This window comes from Eublepharis macularius, chromosome 3 (genome assembly GCF_028583425.1).
Source record: "Eublepharis macularius isolate TG4126 chromosome 3, MPM_Emac_v1.0, whole genome shotgun sequence".
Taxonomy (NCBI): domain Eukaryota; kingdom Metazoa; phylum Chordata; class Lepidosauria; order Squamata; family Eublepharidae; genus Eublepharis; species Eublepharis macularius.
This window is the reverse complement of record NC_072792.1, coordinates 96,018,995-96,044,052: the sequence shown is the minus strand read 5'-3', so window position 1 is coordinate 96,044,052 and position 25,058 is coordinate 96,018,995. Positions and strand designations below refer to the sequence as shown.

Below are 25,058 nucleotides of genomic sequence, written 5' to 3'. Positions count from 1 at the left end.
AGCATCTGTTGTATTTTTCTGGTGGGTCTGAATACTGTTTATAGGTTGTGCTTTTTCATAAGTTTTCCCATCTGATCAGTGATTCCTTTGATATATGGCAAAAACACTTTTCCTGTGGGGGACTGTTTTTCCTTAGTGGTTTGATTTATCCTTGGTTTAATTGCTCTTCTGATTTCATTTCTGGAGTAGCCATTTGCTTGAAGTGTGTGGATTAGATGATTAATTTCCTTGTTGAGAAAGTGCGGTTCACATATCCATCTTGCATGGTCGTCTAATGTTTTTACTATGCCTCTTTTCTTTCGTGAGTGGTGATTGGAGTTTTTGTGTAAGTACCGATCCGTGTGAGTTGGTTTCCTGTAGACCTTGTGACCTAATTGAAAGTTTGCTTTGCAGATGACCAAGGTATCTAGAAATGGGAGTTTACCCTCGATTTCTTTTTCCATGGTGAATTGTATGTTCAGGTGGATATTATTGAGGTGGTTTAAAAACTCCATCAATTCTTCCTCACCATGGCTCCAAATGAGTGGCATGCTATGCCATTCATATGCACTTGAATTTACCTGGATTTCAGTGGTGAAACCTAGCCATTGGTAAATTTTTATAGTTGACCCTATTAGACCTAGGGTGTAGAATTTAGATGTCCATTGGTGGATTCAGGGCGTTACTGTTAATTGGTGCAAGTGAAGTTCTGAGGCCCTATGGTTATAGGAGTCAGGATCCAGGCTATAATTGGCTAACCGGGCTGACTTACGAGAGAAGGAGTACCCAAATATTTATGAGGAAAACCCCGTGAGGCAGGTATTATATCTTGGCTTAATGGATGATTAATGCTCAGGAGTGGGTTTAGTGAATGATTAATGCTCAGGATTAGGTGATGGTACTCAGGAGATGAGGAAATTGCTCTTCCGAGCAGATAATTGTGTTGTCTAAGTGCATTTGCAAGTGAGATATAAATGACTTTAATTATTTTATCTTGCAAACCTTGGTAATTGTATATGAGCCAAAAGGTATAAAGGAATCAGGGAGTTTTCAGAGGAGTCTGTGTTGATGTCTTTTGACCTTTCCTGCTGTAGGTCCTGTTTTATCACTCTGTACTTAGAATCTTTGAAATGTAAAACACAAGCGTGTTTTTCTCCGCACCTTTGGTACCAAATTGACCAGAATTTATTGGAGTTTGCATCCTGCATTCCTGTTATTCTCTCAGGTCAGAAGGTCCAGGCCTGAGTCAATGTCCATGCCTGTGGTTTCTGTTGAAAGAGAGAGATTTCTGCGGAACATACACTATGGTGACACAGAATGCATCTAATGTTGCAGAACTTCAACAGGAAACATTTTTTTTAAAGCTAAATTGTAACCTCTCATGGTCCTGATTGAGAGAGCATATTTAATTTATCCCTACACAGTTTTGCCTGTTGAAACAGATGCACATATCTGTTACAATATTAGCTCTGGAAAGAAATTTGGGTTAAAAGCAGTGCAGAAAAGGCAGTCAGTTGTCAAAGCCATATAGGTGTAGGATTAAATGCTTTCTCCTCTCCCTATGCAGCCCTGATCTGAATCAGAACCATGGCCCCAGCCCTCTTTCTCTCACCACCTTGCCTAGAGGATGAGGCGGTTGGGTAGCCGGTTTCTGCCCTGCAGTGGTGTGAGGGCTGCAGAAGGCAGGCACTGCCTTGCCACCACAGTGCAGGAGGTGAGAAGGGTTGGTGCTGCTGTGCTGCTCTTCTGCAGTGAGGGGATCACGGAGGGCAGATGCTGCTCAGCTTCATTGCTACAAGGAGAGTGAGCAGACATCTTGAAATGGTCAGGGTTGCAGGCTGCAACTTCACACTGTACCTCAGTGCAGGAGGAGGGAGCACTGCCGAAAATGCTTGGGCTGGCCCTGCTTCTGATACTAGGCCTGCGGAAGTGCCTTTCATCTTTGTTTCAAAAGAAGCCAACAATAGCCCTGTGTTCCTTGCTAGATCCATGATAGTTTGATTGCCGTAAACTAGGCAAATCTTGGTTTCTCTCTTTGAAATGCTTTTTTTCCTCAATAAGTATATATGCTGGGCTCACTCATTATGCTCTTTGTTGTGGAAATGTGCCAGAGGAGCTAATCCTGGTCTTTAGATGGAGGTGGAAAGTGAATGTGTGTGATGTCATCTATTTGGACTATGATTGTTAGTGGGCCACAGATGGGCCCATCAGGTTCTGGGAGTGCCCTAGTTTTTTGAGAGAATCATACAAACAGTACAGATTAGATGATGCCTTTCCCTCTTCAGTCCCTAAGCCAAACTCTGAGTAACTGTGGTGTTCATATTGTCTACTAGGCCTAACTCTGTTTCCTGCTCTAAAATGCTTCCATACAGCCTTTTTCTATCACTGGATTTCAAATGCATGTTTCTCCTTCTTTTGGTGGGGAAAGAGTGGGTCACCCCTCCTTCTCAGTTCTAAACTCCCTCTTCCCAAAATAGCTTGGCTTTTTAAAAAAGGAAGGCCCTAGTGGCTTTACATGTGAGGGTGTGCAATGTATGGTCAAGACACTTAGGCTAGATGTTTTTATTTTCTCAAATGCATTACTTGTACATTTCTTGTTGTCTGTCTGCAGAGCACCACTCCCTACAGCATCTGGATTTAAGCTTTTTTTTTTTTTAAAGCCCACTAATTTAGTGAAAATTCAACATGGTCTCCAACTGAATAGAAACTCTAAAATGTTATTTCTTCTACAGACGCTTCAGCAGTCCCTTCCTCAATGGTTTCTGCTTCTGCTCCATCCATGTACAGTGTTCAAGCTCTCTCTCTCCTTGCAGAGGTGAGTCCTGTTTTGGGGGGGGGGAGTGGATCTCCAGGAGCTTGCAGGGCTTTTGCCTTCTTCTGTAGCCAGCCATGCAGATGCTGCATTTGCACCTGTGTGTGAATTTTAGCTAGAATAGTTTATCTAATGAAACTAAAACAGAAAGGGGATGTAGCATTTTTAATGACTTAGTATGTTGAAAAGAAACATGTGTTTCATGTTGCCCCTACAATTTAAATGTTTTTTCTCACTTCTGGGTGCTGTCTCAGATTTTGTATACTTTTGCTTTTTGGTTATTTTAAAAAAATCAGTACCAATTTTATTTTAAAATAATTGTTCCTTTTTAATATGATTTATAGTGTAAAGAATAACACAATTTTAAGTTTTCATGGACTAGAGTCCACTTCTTCAGGTGCAGTATAGTAGCTTCTCACAGGCAGAACTTTTATGTATAAAACAAATAATAGCATGATTAAGGGGCCATGAAATACAGGAAGTACAGGTTGAAATGTGACTGTGTAGAATTCAAATCTAATCAAGGAAAGTACAGAAACTATTCACTAGTTATTCTAACACCTGTAATGTGTGAGTACCATTCATCACTATGGGACATTGTTTCTATAGGTTCTTGCTTCTCTCCTGGATATGGTTTATCGTAGTGATGAGAAAGAGAAGGCAGTGCCGTTAATTTCACGATTGCTTTATTATGTTTTTCCTTACTTACGCAATCACAGGTAAATGGATTGTTTTTATAAATCACTTTAACATATACACTCAGACATATCTGTGAACACCTTCTAAGCCACTTCTGTAGGGTTATGTGCTTATTAGGTCAGGTGAACTTAAGTGTGTGTTGCACTCTGCCAAGATGGCATGCATTTTGCATTAACAGAGAGTCAAGGCAGTAGCTTATTTTGAAAGGCTAGAAATACTAAATATTTCTTGGAAATGATGAATCCATTATGCTAGAGCTAGTGTTCTAGGTAATTAACTGACTCCAGCTTTATAGTCAGAAAAATAATGCATTAATTTTTGTGACTTTTAGTTTTCATTTAACACTATAAACAATAAAAATAACAAACTAATAAAATCATTATAACATCAGTATAAACATGTTGTCTTACGTTTGATTTTTCCAAATTAGGGGCTCCCCCCCCCCGCAAAAAGAATTACAGGCTATCATTTCTCCGTAAAATGATCCTATTTTAAATCTACCTTGCTGAGTTCATTAATTTTCTTTACAACTAACCTATAGATGTTCAAAAAAAGTCTAATTAACAAGTTCAGTGGGATGTTGCTGCACAGCCTGGAATTTTCTAGAGCATGTAAAACATACATTTTGGAGAGATGCATGTCTGAACAGGTCCTTCTGCATGTGCCTCCTTGCAACAGCTGCCTGTGCTCATGTTCTCTGTAGTGTTCCTCTCACCTTATGGAACAGCATACCTTAAGAGGTCAGGAAAGCCCCCACTCTCCTGACTTTCTGCAGGCAATGCAAAACTTAATTATCCACCAGGGCTTTTTTACTCAGATAGGAGGACTATACTGTAAGGAAGTGGTCTCAGAAGGGTGCATCAGTAGGAGGATAAGAACTGGAAAAACTATCAAACCATGTAGCTCAAACAGAATCACAGGTTTTTGGAGCAATGGTTTCTGGTCCTGCAATTTTTGACAAAAAGAGATAGAAGAAAACTACTTCATTCAAGTAATACTACAATGTTAACTTACGTATGAAAACCTGTTATTTTCCTAACACTGGTAATTTAAAATGTGCACCATTGAGATTCACTTTTTAAAAATCTAACCGAATATGTCAATTGTAAATGTACACAAAACAATTTGTTGTATATTGAAATAGTCACAATAGTTGAATTATATGTTTGTTGTTGTTAAATTTGCAACAAGTTAAATAACTTTTTTAAAGTAGAGGGATAAGGACCATAGACTTTGCTACTATGTGCTATTGTGTTCTATCTGTTGCTTTGGGTATGATCCTGCCAGGTAGTTCAGTGTTGTTTGATATTGTTTAATGTATCAGTCTTAGAATTGCTTATGCTATGTTTCAGCATTTCTTCAACTCTGTATTAGATTTCTGCTGGTTTTAACACTTTGCAAATTTGCATTAATAGATCCTATTACATTATTTATTGAAATGTCCTTGAAATTGCCTGTACTAATTCACACTGTGTAATCCACCTTGAGTCTCAGTGAGAAAGGCGGACTGTAAATAACAAATAAATATATTTTTGTTGACAGTGCCTACAATCTTCCTAGCTTCCGTGCTGGTACGCAGTTGCTTAGTTCTCTAAGTGGCTATGCCTATACCAAGCGAGCATGGAAGAAAGATGTTCTAGAACTATATATGGATCCAGCTTTTTTCCAGATGGACACTTCCTGCATTCAGTAAGAAATATAATTGTGTGCATGTCTTTTTTTCTTAAGCTCTCTAGCAAAATCTAGTGAGTTTTAATGAAGCTATAAGGTATCGTGCATTTAAGATCTCTCTGTTTATACCCATATAGTTGTATTCAATAAAACATTTTGTTTCATTAAGGAATGGATTTTTAGCACTGTATTAAAACAGAGTAAGTTTTTTTTTTCAGAAATGGTCCACAAGCTAGGCATGGTGGGGCACACCTGTAATCCCAGCTGCTGGGGAGGCTGAGGCTGGGAGTTCTGGGATGCAGTGGCCTGACCCTGTGCAGTTTGGGGATCTTCAGTAAGTTTGGCATCAATAGGAGAAATGAGTCCCAATTATTTTATACTCTTTCACCAAAAATGGAGTAAAACTGACCTGGAGAAGTAGGAAAAGATATATTAATAAAACTTTTTCAGTCTTCTCCAATTCCATACTCTGCATATTCTTCAACCTTAATGAGGACAATTGCCTTATAGTGCTCCATGCCCTCCCCACCCCCCAGCAAAAAAATTAATTGCAATGTATACTTTATTCCCAAATGCACTGAATGTGTTAAATAACAAATCGGCTGTCCAATTAATTTGGATGAGCCAGCTTGCCTTTTCTAAGTAAGAATAATCATTTCTCCCTCCAAAGAGGCAACAAGGTCTCTGTCTGTAGAGACACACTGTAATCATCACTCATATACACAGGCTGTTGAGCTGTTCTAAGTCTATTAGGAGATCAGATAACATGAGACTAAGTAGAAAGTGGAAGTACCTAGGCTAGCCAATTGCCACAGAAGAAATGAAGTGTCCTGAAATGCTGGAGGCGGGGGTCTTGAAAGTGAGGAATGACCCAGATTGCATCCCCTCTTATGCTCCTTTTCCATGCATCTTCAGTAGAGGGAATCTTGCATCACTTTGGGTGCAGACCTGCCTTCATTTCCAGGTCAGCTGGGAGGAATGTACCTCTCACTTGTTTAATGTTACATCATCAAAGATCCCTTGTTCTTTCCCATATCTCTGGGATCCCAGACAGTTCTCTGTCCGCTTGAACTTGGTTGTTTCAGAGTTTCAATAACATAACTCTTCTTGAAGGCACTCAACCTTGGATCTCTGATAAGGCCCCCCTTCTTGCCTGCATTCTAATCCAAGAACGTCTCTCACAACAGTTTGATGTAGAGACAGCTTGAGGCAGACACACACAGGAAGAGGATACTTTGTGGTGAAATATGGGGCCTGAACAGGGCTACCTGAGCTCGGCTCTAACAAATGGAAAAGTAAAATGAGTACATAAGATGAAATTGAACAATTATATTTTCTTAAATTTATAATTATTTTGCTGTTCTTTATATAATGAAGAATAGATTTTCCTTCTTTGAAGCTTGTGTCGTGATCAATGAAACCCTCAAGGTTTTTTATTGGATCACTTAATTTGGGGTCTATTCAGCTGTCACAGCAAAAAGCTGTCAAAGCAAAAAGCAGATTTGTGGTTCTGGAAAAGAATATTTTGCATCTGTTCTTTCTGAGATTTTGGTTGTATTCAAACTTGGTTTCGATTTTGGTTATATTCAAACTTGACAAATGGATGGAGCTCATTAAAGCAGATTTTACTCACCTTCCCTCTCCTTCTGTTTAAAAAAATAAGGTTTGGTATGAAATGTTAATTGGTTCTCTTTCATGACTGCTTCATACGAGTTGAAATAGTCTAAAGAGAAGTAGCTTGTTTGGTATAGGAAAATATGAAAATTGCATGTGCGGTTTTCCAAGTGACAAACGCACGTCTGTTTAGTCATGCATGTGTTAGTCACTATTAGGGCTGTGCGCTTTGGGTTTTGAAGCTTGTGTCGTGATAATTGAAACCCGATTTGGAATGCTTTGGTGTTCCCTGAAGCAAAGCTCTCCGAAGCATTCGGAAAGCTTCGGGGCTTGTTTAAAGGGCCCCGCCGCTACTTGCAAGCAGCGGTGGGGCCCTTTAAACATTAACCCCCCACCTCCCACGCCACCTACCTTGCGGTGGCTCCAGACTAGCTCCTCTGCTGCCACCACGCAACCGCCCGAGCCTGCAGGGTGGTGGGGAAGGCCGGAGCCGCCACCTCCAGCCCTTCCTGCCCCTCAAATGGCCGCTGCGGCGCTGGCACATCGCAGCCATTTATGGGGCAGGAAGGGCTGGAGGAGGCGGCTCCGGCCTTCCCCACCACTCCGCAGGCTCGGTCAGCTGCACAGCAGCAGCAGAGGAGCCAGCTGGCTCCAGGCCACGCAGCCTTGTGCTGCCGCTGCTGCTCAGCTGATAACCCAGGTACGTGGGTGGGGGTTGGAGGGATCTCCCCAGGGTTGGGTGGGGGTGGAGGGGTCTCCCGGGGGGTGGGGGGGTTCCCCCCCTCACTTCAGTATGCTCCGAATCTTCACGGAGCATACCGAAGCGATTACTGAACCCCAATTTGGGGGTATTCCAAATCGGTTTCCCGCTTCGGGTTTACCCGAATCTACCTACCTGTGCACAGCCCTAGTCACTATACATTAGATTTGTGCAACTTACCCATAGTGTTGAAGTGACTTAGATTATGGAAATTGTATCTTGCGTCAAGCAGTCATTAAGGGAAAGTTGATGGAGAGTTTAAACTTGATTACACTAATTTTTACTTGATTTGCCTTACTCTGCAGTTGGCGATCCATTATTGATCACTTTCTTACACATGAAAAAACTATGTTTAAAGACTTGATGAGTAAGTATTCACCAATAATTTATTTGTCTTTATTTTAATACAAAACTAGATCAATAAGAAGAACATGGTAAACTGCTATAATTATTCACACTTACTGATGTAGAATATTTGTATTGTTGCTTGTTGTTAGGGGAGGTTTTTGTAATAGTACTCTGTTTCTAATTTGTAAGTCCCCTACTACCACTAACCCATATATGTTTCAAGACACCAAACTCAGTGATTACATGGAAAAAATGGGTTTATTTCTTACATGGAACAACCCCAGACACATTCTTCATTATGGGAAAACGTGTAAAGACCAGTAAGCATTGGTGGGCCTTATATACTCTTCAGTACTGATTGTTTACAGAATAAAAGCTATTTGTTTACAGAATAAAAGATCAAAGGTTAGGATGAAACCCTCTAAAAATTATACATATACCTTGTCAGACTGACACAGAATGACGTATTTTCCCAGAGAACATGACATCTGACAAGCTTCAATGACAAATGAATTATACCAACATTTGAGAAATTGGAGCCATGTATCTGATATATTCCTTGGGAAGGAATTCATTCAGGGTTGAAGTCTTACTTATTTAATTAGAATAACCAAAACAACAAAATGTTTCTATATTTCTCAGTGACTTGTCTCATTCACTGGAGACATCTGTAACAAGCAGGATATCTCAGAAGGAGTGTGACACTTAGAGCAGGGCTTTATTACTTATTTACAGATTTTTGTGTGCTGGTAGCTTGAATGTATGCTCAGAATAAGATTTTATTAAATGGGGCCTAAAAATTCCCTAACACTTAATCTATTAGATATCTAACATTTATTTAATAAAAGGTTGCAACTTAATGCCAAATGTGATCTTGGTCATAGATATGCAGAGCAGTTCTTTGAAACTTTTCCCAAGTTTTGAGCAAAAGGCAATGTTGTTGAAACGTCAAGCATTTGCTGTTTTCAGTGGAGAAATTGATCAATATCACCTTTACCTGCCTTTGATACAAGGTGAGTGTTAACTCTATGAAACGTATTCAAAAATTCACTATGAAAAATGTATACATCTGTTGCGTGGCATTCCTTAGAAAACTGTGTACAATTCTGGTCACCCCACGTCAGAAAGGAAATCCATGAGCTAGAGACAGTGCAGGAAAAAGAACAAAATTATAATGGAGCATTTTGGATCTTTAGCTTAGAAAAAGGCAACTGAGAGGAGACATTTTATAAAATGTCTGATGTGTAGAAAAAAAAATAGTAACACTTCTCTAATAATACCAGAATTCAAGATCACCCAATAAAGTAGATGGGTGGTTGATTCAGGACAGACAAAAACGGAATATTTCATGTAACACATAAGCTAATCAAACTTACTGCTACAAGATATGGCGATACTAATTGCTGGGTGGGTAATTGCAGTGGGAAGCTGCTACCTTCATTTGTTTCTGAACTTCCCAGGTGCACCTGTCTACTGTGAAAAACAGGATAATCAAATGGACTTTTGATGTGATCCATTATAGTTCTTGTGTAATCTACCTAGAAACATCTACAACAGTCTAGCCAAGCAGAGGTTCTAGGCAGGCAGCAAGGTGCATTGTTTCTAAAAGCAGGTTTCTTGAAGGAGAGACTAACAGTGCAATCCTATGCAGAGTTGCACCGGTCTAAGCCCATTGAAGTCAGTGGCCTTAGACTGGAGTAACTCTCCATAGGATTGCACTGTAAAAGTTGCAAACAGATACTGCGCTTTGCTCTCTGAGGTAGTTGTCAACATGTGGTCTGACTGGCCTCCTGAGTATTTTTTGCTGCTTAGACAAATAAGTGACTGTCCCATTAGAAAAATCATATTCCATGTAGGGAGCCACCCATCAAGAAAACTTAGTGTTATACAGTTGCATATCATTAATTGCAATTTTGCATTTAATTTAATTGTAAATTTTCCCAGTGTTAATAGATGCCCACAACCCTGGAAAAAGCTGTTGTCCTTAAAAAGTCAGCTTTGTTGAATGTTTCATTGGTTCCAGTTTGCTGGAACCCAGAGTCTTCAGTTACACCATTTTGTTTAATTATATGGCAGCATATGAATCCAAATCGCTATCTCTCGCCGTCTCAAGGAAATAATGGTTTGAATCCTCTATTTTCCTACTATTTGGGAACTCAGTCCTTCCCTGAAGAGCTGAAAGCATCTAACGCTGAAGGAACATGCACTATAATAGAAGACCATGTTGTACAAGCAGAAGGAGAGTAAAGGATCTGAGCCGAAATATCTACCTCCCTACATCTTCTAGCAAAATATTTAGATGAAAGACAAATAAAATAGCAAAAATAGAAACAAAATATCAAAAGTTAAAAACGTTACCAAAAATGGCAACGTGGAATTATTTCACCTTAGCCTTATAAGAGGTGTAGTAATTTCAGTAATAAACACAATTGACTTGTGCAAGGTAATGTAACTAATTTTAATAGCTTTTGACTTGTTGCACTTTAATAAACACGTTTATTCTTGTAAATTTATTCCAGAGCGACTGACTGACAACTTGCGTGTTGGACAGACTTCCATAGTAGCTGCCCAGATGTTCCTGTTTTTCAGAGTCTTGTTGTTGAGAATTTCACCTCAGCATCTAACCTCATTATGGCCAATTATGGTGACAGAACTGGTAAGTAATAATTTACTTAGTTTGGTGTAGCAGTTAAGAGCAGCAGGACTCTAATCTGGAGAACTGGCTATGATTCCCCACTCCTGTGCTTGAAGGCAGCTGGGTGACTTTGGGTCAGTCACACCTCTCTCAGAGCTCTCTTAGCCCCACCCACCTCACTGGGTGATTGCTGTGGGGATAATAATAACACACTTTGTAAACCGCTCTGAGTGGGCATTAAGTTGTCCTCTGAAGGGCAATATATAAATCAAATGTTGTTGTTAAAAACTTGCCAATGTAAGACTAGAAAAAAAAATCTTTGAATTGCTATGGTCTGCATAACAAATTGTTAACACTGATGCTGCTGGCATTTGAGCCTTGTATAACTTTTTCCTTCTAATATGCAAAGCATATGCATATTTATGTTAATAATGTCATAAAAAGTATTTTCATTATTGAAGTACATGAACTTATATTCTGTTTTGTCCCTCCCTCATTTCTATCATTTAGATTCAAACATTTATACAGCTGGAGGAGGATTTAACAGAAGAGGAAGAACCTGCAAAGTATGGACTATTTTGTGAATGTAATAAACTCAGATACAGAGACAACAGCTAGAGATTAAGAGAAACAATCTTAATAGAACACTTTGATATGATTTTGGCCGCAGCTAACAGCAGCCTTACCTGGTTTTAAGTATAGTGCTGATCAAGACTTTAATCTAACATTGCATAGATAGTGGAAGGAAATAGAGCAGAATATAGAAAACGCAGTGGGATGATTCACGCTGATCGTTGGCAGCTGAACATATTAATTTATTCAGCTCAAAAGCAAGGAAAGTTCCAAGCGGGTTCTCCTTTTCTCCCCCTTCACTGTGCCCCCTTTTTAGCTGTTCTCAGCCTAAAGCTGTTCTCAGCATATTCAGTCTTTATTAGGTCAATCACAATTTTTTTCTTGTTAATTTACGAAGATCTGTTTTTGTGCATCCTGGATGTCAGAGCTGCATTGGGTTCTGTTGATACAAATAATGTCTCCCCACCAACACCTCCATCTCTGGAAAGTTAGTAACTGGGGCTTTGTGTGTTGCATGTCTGAATGAGAAGAAGCTTCTTTCCATTAGGAACAGTAAAACACAATTCGTAAGAGTGGGAATTTTTTCAGAGGTAGTGGGTTGCCCCTTTTGGTAGTTGCTTAAGGTGCAGCTGAGAGCCGTGTTGGTTGGTTGGTTGGTTGGTAACGCATTTATACCCCTCCTATCCACAAAGCTTAAAGTTGCTGACCACATAACTTTAAAATGTCCAAATTAAAACTAACATCTGCCTTCCCCCCTCTTAAACAATGCCTGCTCTTCTCACCCCCTCAAAAGCTACAGCAAACAAACAAGACTTGCAGTTCTTCCTGAATAGCTCCAAGGAAGGGGGCTCCCCCAGCCCCTCAGGGAGCCCACTCCACAGAGCAAGGGCCATGATGGAAAAGGCCTGGCCTTTGGTCGATGCCAGCCAGGCCACCTTAACTGAAGGGACAGCCAACAAATGGCTGCCTGAGGATCGTAGTTGGTACCCTGGGACATCTAGAAGGAGATGGCCCTCTCCCTGCCCTGCAATATTTAAGCTTTGGGTTAAAATGTGCACTCTCTCTCAAGGTCTGATTTTGCTATAGCTCTTTTTTATTCTTGAATGGTAATCTGTTGATTATGTATTTTTCTGATAATCAGAATATCTAACTCTCAGTGTGGCAATATCTTTGGATACTTAAATAAGGCAAATCTTTCAACAAGAAAGTTAATACATTGGGGAGTTACACACACTTACCCAAAGAGAAGCAGCATGTGTAGCTTTAAGAAATCAGTGCCCTCATCAGTTGTTAAATCAAAAAGAGTCCAGTAGCACCTTTAAGACTAACCAATTTTATTGTAGCATAAGCTTTCGAGAATCAATGTATTGTCGAAGGCTTTCACGGCCGGAGAACGATGGCTGTTGTGGGTTTTCCGGGCTGTATTGCCGTGGTCTTGGCATTGTAGTTCCTGACGTTTCGCCAGCAGCTGTGGCTGGCATCTTCAGAGGTGTAGCACCAAAAGACAGAGATCTCTGTCTTTTGGTGCTACACCTCTGAAGATGCCAGCCACAGCTGCTGGCGAAACGTCAGGAACTACAATGCCAAGACCACGGCAATACAGCCCGGAAAACCCACAACAGCTTTCGAGAATCAAGTTCTCTTCCTCAGATGCATGATACAGAGACTGGTCAAATACAGAAGAGGAGGGAGGAGAAGGGGAGGAGAGAGAAGAGGCAATTAGGGGGGGAGGGGGAGGGAGCAACCAAAACATTCCTTTGCTAGTATATGTAAACATCTCCTTTTAGTGTGTGTATCAGTTGGCTTCAAAGGAGTTTGCCCTGTTAGTTTGTAGCAGCCAAACAGCTAGACCATCCAATTCCAATGCAGTATGAGCCTTCGATAACCACAGCTCTCCCTGCCAGATGCATCTGACAAAGAGATCTGTGGTCCCCGAAAGCCCACGCCAGGTGCCACTGAGCTCCCCCAGACCCCACCTCTGTAAAGGAAATCTGTTACCTGTGATAATGTGATAACCATTCATAGTCCTTATTCAGTCCCAGCTTGACAGAGTCAAATTTGCATATGAATTCCAGTTCAGCAGCCTCCCGTTGGATTTTGTTTTTGAAAGGTTTCTGTTGAACTACAGCGACCTCCAGGACAAACCTAAAGGAACTAACAACAGAACACCACTGGTTGTCACCTATAGCTCCCAGCTCAAACCCATCCGACGTATCATCAGTGAACTACAGCCCATCCTGGAAAATGATACCTCCCACTCAGAAGCCCTGGGTGGAAGACCTTTCCTTGCCTACAGACAGCCCCCCAACCTTAAACGACTTCTCACTCACAACCATGAATCGGCTAGCAGAGTCACCAGCACAGGTACCAGGCCCTGCAACAGACCCAGATGCCAGCTCTGCCCCTATATCTACCCAGGGAATACAATTACAGGACCCAATGGCATCAACTACACTGTCTCTGGCTCTTACAGCTGCTCATCCTCCAATCTGATATATGCCCTCATGTGCTAACAATGTCCTTCTGCTCTGTACATTGGACAAACTAGCCAACCTCTACGCAAAAGAATAAATGGACACAAATCTGACATTAGAAATGGAAACGTCCAGAAACCAGTGGGAGAACACTTCAATTTACCAGGACATTCCATCAAAGACTTAAAGGTCACTGTAGTTCAACAGAAACCTTTCAAAAACAAAATCCAACGGGAGGCTGCTGAACTGGAATTCATATGCAAATTTGACTCTGTCAAGCTGGGACTGAATAAGGACTATGAATGGTTATCACATTATCACAGGTAACAGATTTCCTTTACAGAGGTGGGGTCTGGGGGAGCTCAGTAGCACCTGGTGTGGGCTTTCGGGGACCACAGATCTCTTTGTCAGATGCATCTGGCAGGGAGAGCTGTGGTTATTGAAGGCTCATACTGCATTGGAATTGGATGGTCTAGCTGTTTGGCTGCTACAAACTAACAGGGCAAACTCCTTTGAAGCCAACTGATATACACACTAAAAGGAGATGTTTACATATACTAGCAAAGGAATGTTTTGGTTGCTCCCTCCTCCCCCCCCCCAATTGCCTCTTCTCTCTCCTCCTCTTCTCCTCCCTCCTCTTCTGTATTTGACCAGTCTCTGTATCATGCATCTGACAAAGAGAACTTGATTCTCGGAAGCTTATGCTACAATAAAATTGGTTAGTCTTAAAGGTGCTACTGGACTCTTTTTGATTTTGCTACCACAGACTAACACGGCTAACTCCTCATCAGTTGTTGTTAGGCAACAACAGCAGTGTTGCCAGCATTCCAGACTTGGATTTTGTCAAGAAAACATATGGGAAGGGGAAGGGTCCTTTCAAGGGCTGTTTTGACCTTTGAAGTAAAATAGAAGAGAATGATGTACACTGCTTTGAGGATCATACACTGCTTTGAGGCCCCTTTGTGAAGAAAGGCAGGATATAAATGAAATCAATAAATGGATAATAAATCTAGCTGAAGATGGGGGAGCAGAAAAAAGGTAGGTTGATGGGGAAAATGAGACATTTCTAATAGCTCCAGCATTTGTAATAGCTCTAAGGGGCAAACTGTGCATTTTACACAAATGTACGTTACAGCCTTTTTTTTAACCTAGGTGTCTGAGATTTTAAACAGGAGTGGTTTCTTTGCAACATCTTCACCAGCCAGGTTTTTTTCTTCAAAATCACTCTTCCCTCATCCCCCAGCTCCTTTTACCTTCCATATTGGTACCACTAATTTTGTTAGTCTTATAGGTGCTACTGGACTATTGCTCTTTTCCACTGCTACAGACAGACTAACACAGCTACCCATCTTGATCTACCTTTCATATGTTCACCTATAAGCTGTTTTTTTTAAAAAAAACATACATTTGCACACAATGTGCAGCTTAAAAAAACTCATTTTTAAATTTAGTTAAAGCATAGATAACTATGGTTCATCTACGGTCTTCCTGTGCAGTCCCACATGGGACTGCGCACGCGCAGGCCTGCCGATACCGGAGATTTTAATAGCTAAACACCACCAGGGGGCGCTCCCGCCTCTCAGCGCGCATGCGCGGCCGCTTTCCCGCCGAAACGGACCTTAAGAGGCGGAGCGCCCCTCACATACCCTCAGTTTCTCTTTCGCCGCCGATCGTTGAGGTTTACAGCTTTCTTCGTTCGCGATGTCTGAGAAGGCCTTGTTTAAGTGTTGCGAGACCTGCAATCGTAAGATGACAAGGTCGGATGGCCATTCCATTTGCTTATATTGCCTTGGGGAAACTCATAACACTCAGGCGTGCAAGCATTGCCGCGCGTTTACCTCAAAGGCCAGGGCGGAACGGACGGATCGTTTGCATGCCTTTCTCTGGCAGCGTGCGATGTCGGTCGAGGACCCTCCACCGAAGCCTTCGTCTGCTCCGTCTGCGTCCTCTCGTCCTCCTGTACCTTCGGGTTCCAAGACTCCTCGTTCTCAACCGTCTCCGAGTCGCTCGGAGTCGAGGTCCGAGAGGATCCCTTCGGGTCGGAGTTTGTCGGAACCGACCGCTTCGGTTCCGAGACATCTAGCAAGTCGACCTCCTTCGATCTCGTCGGCTGTCTTGGCTTCACCTGCTCGTGGCGCCCATAGAAGTTCGACTCCGTCGGTTCCGAGGTCGACTCCTCCAACTCAGACCACCTCTACGGTTCCGATGACTTCGGATCCTTCTGTGAGATCGAAGGCCGTTTCTGAAAAGAAAAAGAAGAAGTATAAGCATTCCAGTAAGCATGATAAGGCAGTGTTGGAAGGCTTACTCACCTCTTCCCCGTCGGTTCCGGTCGACTCCGCTCCCGTCCAAGTGGAGCAGCAGGCAGAGGCGAGTGATCGTCCGCAGTCCAAGACTCCTCCGGACCGGGTGGCTCAGGAGGACGATGTCATTCTCCTCGAGAAGCCTCTTACCCCTTCCGGTCGGGCCCGATCGGCCTCGTACGAATCGGACTCTATTCAGTCGGCTCGGAGTCGACGGAGTCGGTGTCGGACCCCACCACGGTCCTATCGGAGCCGATCCAGGGAGAGTCGACGTCGAGATGATCCTGTCCCTCGTTACTTTAGTAGGGAGAGTTCATACTACTCTGACCGGCATTATAGAGGTGCTTCGTTGTCTCCCTCATTTCGAGTCGGTTCCGATGTTGGCTATGACCCGTCCCGCCTCCCGTCGGATCGGGTCTCTCCACGACCCCGGGCCCGTTACAGTGTTTCTCCTCTGTCGGAGTCACCTGAAAAGGAGATTGGGCCATCTGATGAGGCCTCGCCCACTGATGATTTTCGGGCCTACAACGAGTTGCTCCAAAGAATGGCGAAAGCCTTGGACCTTGAAGTGACTTCCACTGAATCTAAATTTACTGATAAGATATTGCAACATATCTATTCGGGTTCTACTCCCTCGATTGCTTTTCCCCTTATTGAGGGGTTTGCTGATCTATGGAAGAAGCTGCAGTCTCGACCTGCGTCTGCTACCGCCACTAATCGAAAAGTGGAGAGCTTGTACAGAACCAAGGACGATGCTCATCCGTTCCTGGCCGTTCACCCTCCTCCATCCTCACTTGTCACCGAGGAGATGCAAGCTCGGCCTCGCCAGGGCTCGCTATCGGCTCCAACTGACAAGGATAGTAGAAAGATCGATGCCTTGGGTAGGAAGTTGTATACTTCGGCTACGTTTGGCATCAAAGTGGCGAATTATGCCGCAATGATGGCGGCCTATCAACTGTTTTTATGGAAGAAGGTGGCGTCTTTTCTTCCTAAGCTTCCCGAAGATCAGCGCACTCTGCTTCGGGTCATTCAGGAGGAGGCTGTTCGCCTATCCAGACACCAAATTAATGTTGGGAGAAGTATGGCTGACACTGCGTCTAGATCACTTCTCTCCTCGGTGGTACTGCGCAGGTACGCATGGCTTCGCACGACCGCCCTGCCAGTTGAGACAAGGAACAGGGTTGAGGACCTGCCGTTCGAGGGCACCACTCTGTTTTCAGAGAAAACTGACGAGTTCCTCTCTAAGAAGAGGACTGACCGTCTGACAGCCCGCTCGTATGGGGTTCTACACCAGCCGTCGCAGCAGCCTTCTCGCCCATACTATCGCTCCTTCCAGCGTGGCAGACAACACCGCTATCAGCCCTATCAAGGGTATGCTTACCAGCAGCGCAGGAGCTACCAGAGCCCACAATCTGCCTTTCCCAGACGGAGGCAGGGCCAACGTCCCAAGCCTGGTTCCCAACAGCATCAGGCCAAGGACCAGGACCAATTGCATAAGCAATTCTGACAATCACAGGGACCTGACCCCACATTTGGGGACAGGCTTAATGCTTTTTTGGATGCCTGGTGTTCAATTTGTTCCGATGTTTGGGTTTTGTCTATTATCCAGTTTGGTTATAAAGTTGAATTTCTTGGTTTACCTTACCTACGTCTCCCTGTGTTTTCTTCTGACCCCCCTCGTTCAGAGATCCTGGGAGAGCTCTCAGCCCTATTGCAGAAAGGGGCTATAGAGGAGGTTCCGGTTGCTTCAGCTGGTTTGGGATTCTATTCCAACCTGTTTTTAGTGGAGAAGAAGGATGGTGGGCTTCGGCCTATCCTGGATCTTAGGGGTTTGAATAAATTTATACGAGTTCGTAAATTCAAAATGGTTACTTTACAGATGGTTTTGACCTTGTTGCCCCAACAGTCGTGGTTTGCAGTCCTGGATCTGAAGGATGCGTATTTTCATATTTCAATTTTCCCTGAACACAGGAAGTTTTTACGTTTTGTCTATGGGCAACGTGTCTTTCAATACAATGTTTTACCCTTTGGGTTGGCCACTGCACCTAGGGTGTTCACCAAGTGTGTGGCAGTAGTGGTGGCTCATTTACGCCTCCAGGGCTGCCAGATCTTTCCTTATCTGGATGACTGGCTCTTGGTTGGTGATTCTGCTGACTCTGTGTCCAATCAGGTGTATCTCACCTTAAATTTATGTTTACGCCTGGGTCTTTTTGTTAATCAGAAGAAGTCCAAGTTGACCCCGGTGCGCTCCATCCAATTTATTGGAGTGGTTTTGGATGGTGTTCGGGATGCAGGCTTCTTGCCTTCAGAGCGTGCTGCGAAAATTAAGAGGCTTATTTCGACCCTTCAGAGGTGTCGTTTCCAATCTGTTCGCTTTATCCAGACCCTTTTGGGTTGCATGGCTTCTACTACAGCTGTGGTTCCGCTGGCCAGGTTATTTATGCGACCCTTCCAATTGTGGTTCAATTCAGTATTCTCACCGGCCCGTGATTCTCAAAATAGGAGACTTTCCGTCCCTAGGGGGGTGCTGTCCTCCCTGGAGTGGTGGCTGGATGATGCTAATTTATTTAAAGGGATGGAGTTTGGTTTTCACCAAACTCATCTGTCAGTTACTTCCGATGCTTCCCTTTTCGGTTGGGGGGCTCACTGTGCTGGCCTTTATGCCCATGGGTTATTGTCTGAATCTGAACGTGAGGAACATATTAATGTTCTTGAGTTACGGGCAATTTTATATGCATTGATCTCCTTTACAGATGTCGTGCGGAACAAGTCCGTTCAGGTCCTGACAGACAACACGACGGCGATGTTTTACATCAACAAGCAAGGTGGCACGGCGTCTGTGGCTCTCTGCACAGAGGCGATGAGACTCTGGAAGTGGGCCATAGATCATGCTGTCTGGCTGCATGCAGTTCACATCCCGGGGGTGCAGAATTCCATGGCGGACCACCTGAGCAGACTCCACAGGGAAAACTACGAGTGGTCCCTCCAGGACAAGTATCTCGCCCCTATCTTCTCGGAATGGGGGACTCCAGAGTTGGACCTTTTTGCGACTGTGGAAAATCGCAAGGTCCTAGCTTATTGTTCCAGAGGAGGAGTAGGCCCAGAATCAAGTGGGGACACGTTTCAGTTAAGTTGGTCAGGTCCCCTGTGTTATGCCTTCCCTCCGTTCCCGCTTCTGGCACGGGTCCTCAGCAAGATCCAGAGGGACAGAGCGTCCGTCATCCTGGTGACCCCGTATTGGCCGAGGCAACCCTGGTTTCACTCCCTTCTGAGTCTACAGACTCAATCGATCCGTCTCCCGGTGGTTCCCGATCTCCTGACCTGCGGGGGTGTTCTTCACCACGACATCAGGAGACTCAAACTCACAGCGTGGTTGATCAGGCCGGGGCTGCCTTCTCCGAGGCTGTGACTAATGTTCTCTTAAATGCTAGACGGTTGTCTACCAGGCAGTCTTATGCCCTTAAGTGGGACAAATTTTCTGTGTGGTGTAGTCGCAGGGGTTTGGATCCTTTTGAGTCCACCCTTTCTGAGATTTTGGACTTTTTGTGGGAGGTAAAACAGGAGGGTTTGGCCAACTCCTCAGTCAAGGTTTATCTGGCAGCCATCTCTGCTTTTCACCCTCCAGTGGATAGAAAATCTGTTTTTTCCCACTATTCTGCCAAATTATTTTTGAAGGGATTGAATAATTTGTTTCCCCCTGTGCGGGCTTTGGTCCCTCAGTGGTCGTTGCCCCTGGTTCTGACTCGTGTGATGTCTAAGCCGTTTGAACCCTTGGCTTCCTGTCCACTTCGTTTTTTGTCCATGAAAGTGGCCTTTTTGGTTGCGGCTACTTCAGCCAGGAGGGTTGGGGAGCTAGCAGCGTTATCTTGCGAGCCCCCTTATTTGAAATTTCACCCTGAGAAGGTCGTTCTTCGTACAAAGGTTGAGTTTTTACCTAAAGTAGTATCCCGTTTTCATTTATCTCAGGAATTGGTTCTGCCGGTTTTCTTTCCGACTCCGGCTTCTGAGGCAGAGGCGGCCCTTCATTCTTTGGATGTTCGCAGGGCCATTTTATTTTATTTAGATAGGGTAAAACCGTTTAGGGTTGACTCTAATTTGTTTATTTGTTTTGCTGGACCGAAGAAGGGTAACCGGGCTTCGGCTCGGACTATCTCTAGATGGGTGGTCCAGGCTATACTGACCTGTTATTCTGCTGCTAACTTACCTTGTCCTTTGGAAGTGCATGCCCACTCCACCAGGTCCCAGGCGTCATCAGCGGCTCTCTTCAGGGGTGTTCCACTCCAGGACATCTGCAGGGCGGCGACGTGGGCCTCGGCGGATACCTTTGTGAAGCATTATGCGCTGGACATCCTAGATAGAAAGGAGACAGCGGTGGGCACAGCAGTTCTGCACTCCATCTTTGAGTGATGCTTTGGCGTCACCTCCACCCAGGTATTTAGCTTTGGAATCTTCCCATGTGGGACTGCACAGGAAGACCGTAGATGAAAAACAGGTTTTACTTACCATAACTGTTGTTCATCTAGGTCTTCCGTGCAGGCACACATGCCCTCCCTCCTTCCCCGCTAACTCTCTTGGTACTTACCTTGCAGGGGGCGGCGAAAGAGGAACTGAGGGTATGTGAGGGGCGCTCCGCCTCTTAAGGTCCGTTTCGGCGGGAAAGCGGCCGCGCATGCGCGCTGAGAGGCGGGAGCGCCCCCTGGTGGTGTTTAGCTATTAAAATCTCCGGTATCGGCAGGCCTGCGCGTGCGCAGTCCCATGTGTGCCTGCACGGAAGACCTAGATGAACAACAGTTATGGTAAGTAAAACCTGTTTTTTACTTGTTTTTAAATATCTGCTTTGGTCATTTATAAATTTCACAGGAGCAATAGCAGACTAAGTAAACAGAAAGCGTCATCAGATGGCAATGGTCCCCTACTGAGTGACATACAGCAGAATGAATTGACCTTGTATTTATCAGCATGTAAATTCCTGGACACAGCACTTTCTTTTCCACCTGACAAGATGCAGTTATTTCAAATGTAAGTGTGCTAATTTATATTTGAATTACAGTCAAATGGTATAGAATTTTTGGCCAGAAAAGCACAAAACAATCATAGCCTCTGCGTTATAGTTTCAGGAAATGAAGGCACTCATGTAATACTGTTACTGCAAGAAGTGAAGATTTATCTTTAGTGAATGTGTGATTTCAGTTAAGTTTGGCTCTAGCAAAAGATAAGTCAAATAGCTATATTAGAAATTAAGAGATGATCAGTTAGCACTTGTGCATTAAGGACATATAGTAAAGTATTCCGCAAAATGGCATAAACACAGTTTTAGACAGAATATTGTTGCATTAGCTTTCAAAAGCCAGAGTCCATGTACACAATATTGGATCCTGTAATGTCATGTGAGTGGTATGGGAACAGTAGGGAAGCATCAGTCTCCCTGGACTTAAAGATGATAGTACTTTTGCAGAAGAAATTCAAAGAAACTGCTGTGTTGTAATTTATATGCAGATTTGATACCATCAGATATGGACTCTACAGGGCCTGGGGATAATCACCTTATTACAAAAGGTGATTGTCCTTTTTTATAGGCTTCTATTTACTATTTGGATTCATCCTACAGCAACAATTGAGAAAGATCCCCACCCACTTGAACTGGATTTTGTTAGCTCTGTGCATTACTATGTAATGTAACACACCTATGTCCTGAGAAGGGCTTCTCCTGGTCTCATTTAGTAATGTCTTCCCACCCAGCCCTTTCTGCTGTTTGTTGCTATTTTGAATATATATGGGTCTCTTTCAGCCAACTTCGTGCTTTGTGCATCTGGCAAACTCGGCTGTGACTTAAAAAAGTTAATAAACTGAAGGTTAATCCCAACAAAATGGAAGTACTACTGGTGAATGAAAGGTCTGATCCAGGATTTACAATGTCACCTGTTCTGGATGCAGTTGCTCTCCCCTTGAAGGAACAGATCCATAGTTTAGGGGTGCTCTTAGACCAAGATCTACTGTTGGATAAGCAGATAACAGTTGTGGCCCAGAGTGCCTGGCCACAATAGTTAGCTGTTTTTATCTTAGTATTTATTTTAAATTCTGGTTTTAAATTGTTTTAAAAATGTGTTTATGTGTTGGTTTTAATGGCTGTAATTGGTTTATTTAAAACATTTGTATGCTGCCTTTATGCCCAAAACAGGGTCCCCAAGGTGGCAAACACTTTTAAAAAAAGATATTTTAATTTGTATGTTTTAAATTTGTTACCTGCCTTGGTGGCCCTGTGAGGACAGAAAGGCAGGTTACATTTTTTTAAAAAACAAAATAAATAAAAGTTTAGGCCACAGCAAAGGTGCCATGCTTTGGCCATGTTTTTATATAAGACTATTGTCATAGGCTGCCAACTACAACACAGTGATAAAGGAAACTAGCATGTCTAGATGAATGTGCTGAAAATATATACATGCAGATTTTGCTGTGCATCACAAATTAGTATCTGAGGGGAATAAATAGTTTTGCTTATACTTTACACCAATATAAAACTGGACAGGATTGTGTCCTTCTGTATTTCTATGTATTTAATCAAACTTGAGCAATGGATTTAAATCCTGGGATCAGATGGCAGAGCAAAGCTGATTGGCCTTGGAGCAGGGACCTTTCCACATAGTCTTTCTGTCTTGGTAATGGATGTAGAGCTTCAGTGAAGTTTCTTAAATCTATTTTCATAACAGAAGGAAAATGGAAAGGTAATTTCCCTCAATAGGAGGTGGCTGCAGGGCTTTTTTGTGAAGTGTTCTTTATTCCCCTTCACACAAAGCTGTGGCAGTGTTTTTATTGTCCCTTCATTTCCTGTGTCCCAGGGATAGTAAAAGGGAGACTGCCAAACTTAAGCAGTTACAAAGAAAATTGCTGGCCTTTGTCATTTCAATGGAGAGAGACTATTTATGGTGTTGACAGAAACCTCACACAAGCAGCACCACTTTATATTGCCTGCCAGCATTAAACCATGTCCTGTTTTTTTTTATTTTATTTTGTGATGTTCAGCCTGATGAAGAGTTCTGGTGAACGCAAAATCTAATAAGTATTACATTTATTGTGCTTTGGTTTGGGATTTTAATTAAGCAGTTATGCCCAATAAAAGACACATTTCAGGAGATGGAGTCCATCCATCAGTGGAGCAAGACAAGAGACATCCATTTCAATGAGTTGCCCTTCCTCCTGGTTCTCCCTTACAGTCTGGCTGTATGACAAGCAGAGAGTCAGATCCCAAAATCACCCTCCTCTGTCCATTTGGACAGTAAGTGGATTAAGGCAACTCTAGATTTTAAATTTGCTAATACTTACCGCCTCCTTAAAGACTGCCAAAAGGGGCATAGTTCACTGCCTATTAAGCAGACTAGTGTATCCCATGACCCTGTAAGAGAGAAGGACCTGAAAGTGCAGCTTCTCACTGAGGGAGAAGGGTCCACACATGGAGCAAGGTGACTCACAGTCTCCCTCCTTCCACCCCATGGTCACTTTTGTAGACAGCATATTTCTTCAGCCTCTATTCTGTCTTGATAGGTGGAAGAATAAACAGTACACAAATCCTCTCAGGTGTCCCCAGTTCAAGCAAGCAAAACAGCTCTGTCTTTGACTCCAAATCTCATTGGATGGTGCAGGGATCCCCCCTTAAACTGTTACTTCCCATTCTCCATCAGATGATAATCAAGTGTCTTGCTTTGCTGCTTATTGTCCTGACATTGTGACACAGTTATAACTATGAGTCCTGTCACAACTCCCTTCATTGCCCTGCAGGTCTTGGATCAGGAAAAGCTGAGGACCACTGAGCTACAAAAGCAATTCTAATGGTGCTTTCAAGCCATTTGGCCCAAGGGTTTACTATATGACTTCCCTTTCACTCTTGCAAACAACCATCACAAGAATCAGGATGCTAGAAGCCAATGTTATCCTGATTGCACCGATGAGGCCCAGGTGTCCATGTTTCTCTGATCTGGTAGAGTTCTCTGTCACCGATCCTTGGTGTGTCTCAAAGTTCCCAGTTCTTTCCCAAAGCCCAATTTTTCATCCATTTTTCATCATATGATGCCCTAGAAACTGAAAAGCAAGCATTAATCATCTCCACTCTCTTGGCCTCTTTTAAGTTTTCATCAATTAGAGCATAATATTAACTCTTGGAAGGCTTTTCTGAGATGATTATCAGATTTTCTGGAGTGATCCTGGGCCTTTGTAACATACCAAAAAGAGTAAAAGTCTATGGGTGGTCATCAGCTATTCAGAAAATTTCTCCTCCTCCAGTCCAGCATGTGACTTCATGGAGTTCAAATGTAGACCTGTGAACTTTGAGATACCCACCTATCAAGCTCCAGGGTGATTGTTCGTGAAGGCATTTTTTCTTAAGGTCTTGTTCCAGGTAGCCATGTCATCAGATTAAAGGGAGGCCTTTTAAATTGATAACGAGTTTTGTATCTTCCAACACAATGAAGTTGTGTTGGAAGATTCTTTTTGTTTTTGTTCCAAAAATTAACACTAATTTTCACAGGACCCAGAAATTCATTCTTCTGTCATTCTATCCTCACCCTGCTTTAAAGGAGAAGGAGTTCAACCACACTCTGGATGTGTGTAGGGCTCTCAAATTCTGTATGGATCACACAGTCCTTACCATAAAATATGTCAACCTGTTTCTCCTTTCACGAGTCATCTTTGTGGAGAAAAGTCTCTCCTTCCATATTGTGTCAATGACTAAGGGAGGCTACAGCTTTAGTCTGTAAATTTTCTGACCTTTCCATGCCAGAGGATAGTGCATTCTGCCAAAGGACTGGCAACTTTACTTACTTGCCAGAAAAGAACTATCAGAGAGTTACATCAGTTCACATATTCTTAATGCGTACTGTCTCTTCTGTGGGGGTTGTATTTAGGAGAAAGTTAATGCAGAGGGTCCTCAAGCCATAAGGATTTCTAGTTTCTTATATGGTGAATTTCTGTTCTTCTTGTGAATTCATTCAGTGCATCCTGGAGAGTTACTCAGATACACATGAACACTGATTTGTGAGGATCTCCAATTCTCCTGTGGTCCTGGAGTGGGGCAGTCGTGACACTCAAGTAGCTCCTCCTCCTCTTGCACAGGGTCAGACAGACTTGTGATCCTATGGGGAGGGGCTTCCAGGCTCTTTCAGTTTTTTCCGGCCCTGCTCAGCAGGAGACATGAACCTCT

At 43.2% G+C, this 25,058-nt stretch overlaps 1 protein-coding gene across 3 annotated transcripts in view; it reads left to right on the top strand.

Annotated features, from left to right (window-relative positions):
• The window catches only part of DOP1B (DOP1 leucine zipper like protein B), a 100,136-nt gene that overhangs the window by 64,927 nt on the left and 10,151 nt on the right, over nt 1-25,058 (top strand). For all 3 annotated transcript variants that reach the window (XM_054974603.1, XM_054974602.1, XM_054974604.1), the window contains 8 exons: nt 2,712-2,794; nt 3,401-3,510; nt 5,033-5,179; nt 7,841-7,902; nt 8,768-8,896; nt 10,403-10,539; nt 11,029-11,084; nt 20,729-20,887. In XM_054974603.1, coding sequence (XP_054830578.1) covers nt 2,712-2,794; nt 3,401-3,510; nt 5,033-5,179; nt 7,841-7,902; nt 8,768-8,896; nt 10,403-10,539; nt 11,029-11,084; nt 20,729-20,887 — 883 coding nt within the window. The remainder of the gene's footprint in view (nt 1-2,711; nt 2,795-3,400; nt 3,511-5,032; nt 5,180-7,840; nt 7,903-8,767; nt 8,897-10,402; nt 10,540-11,028; nt 11,085-20,728; nt 20,888-25,058) is intronic.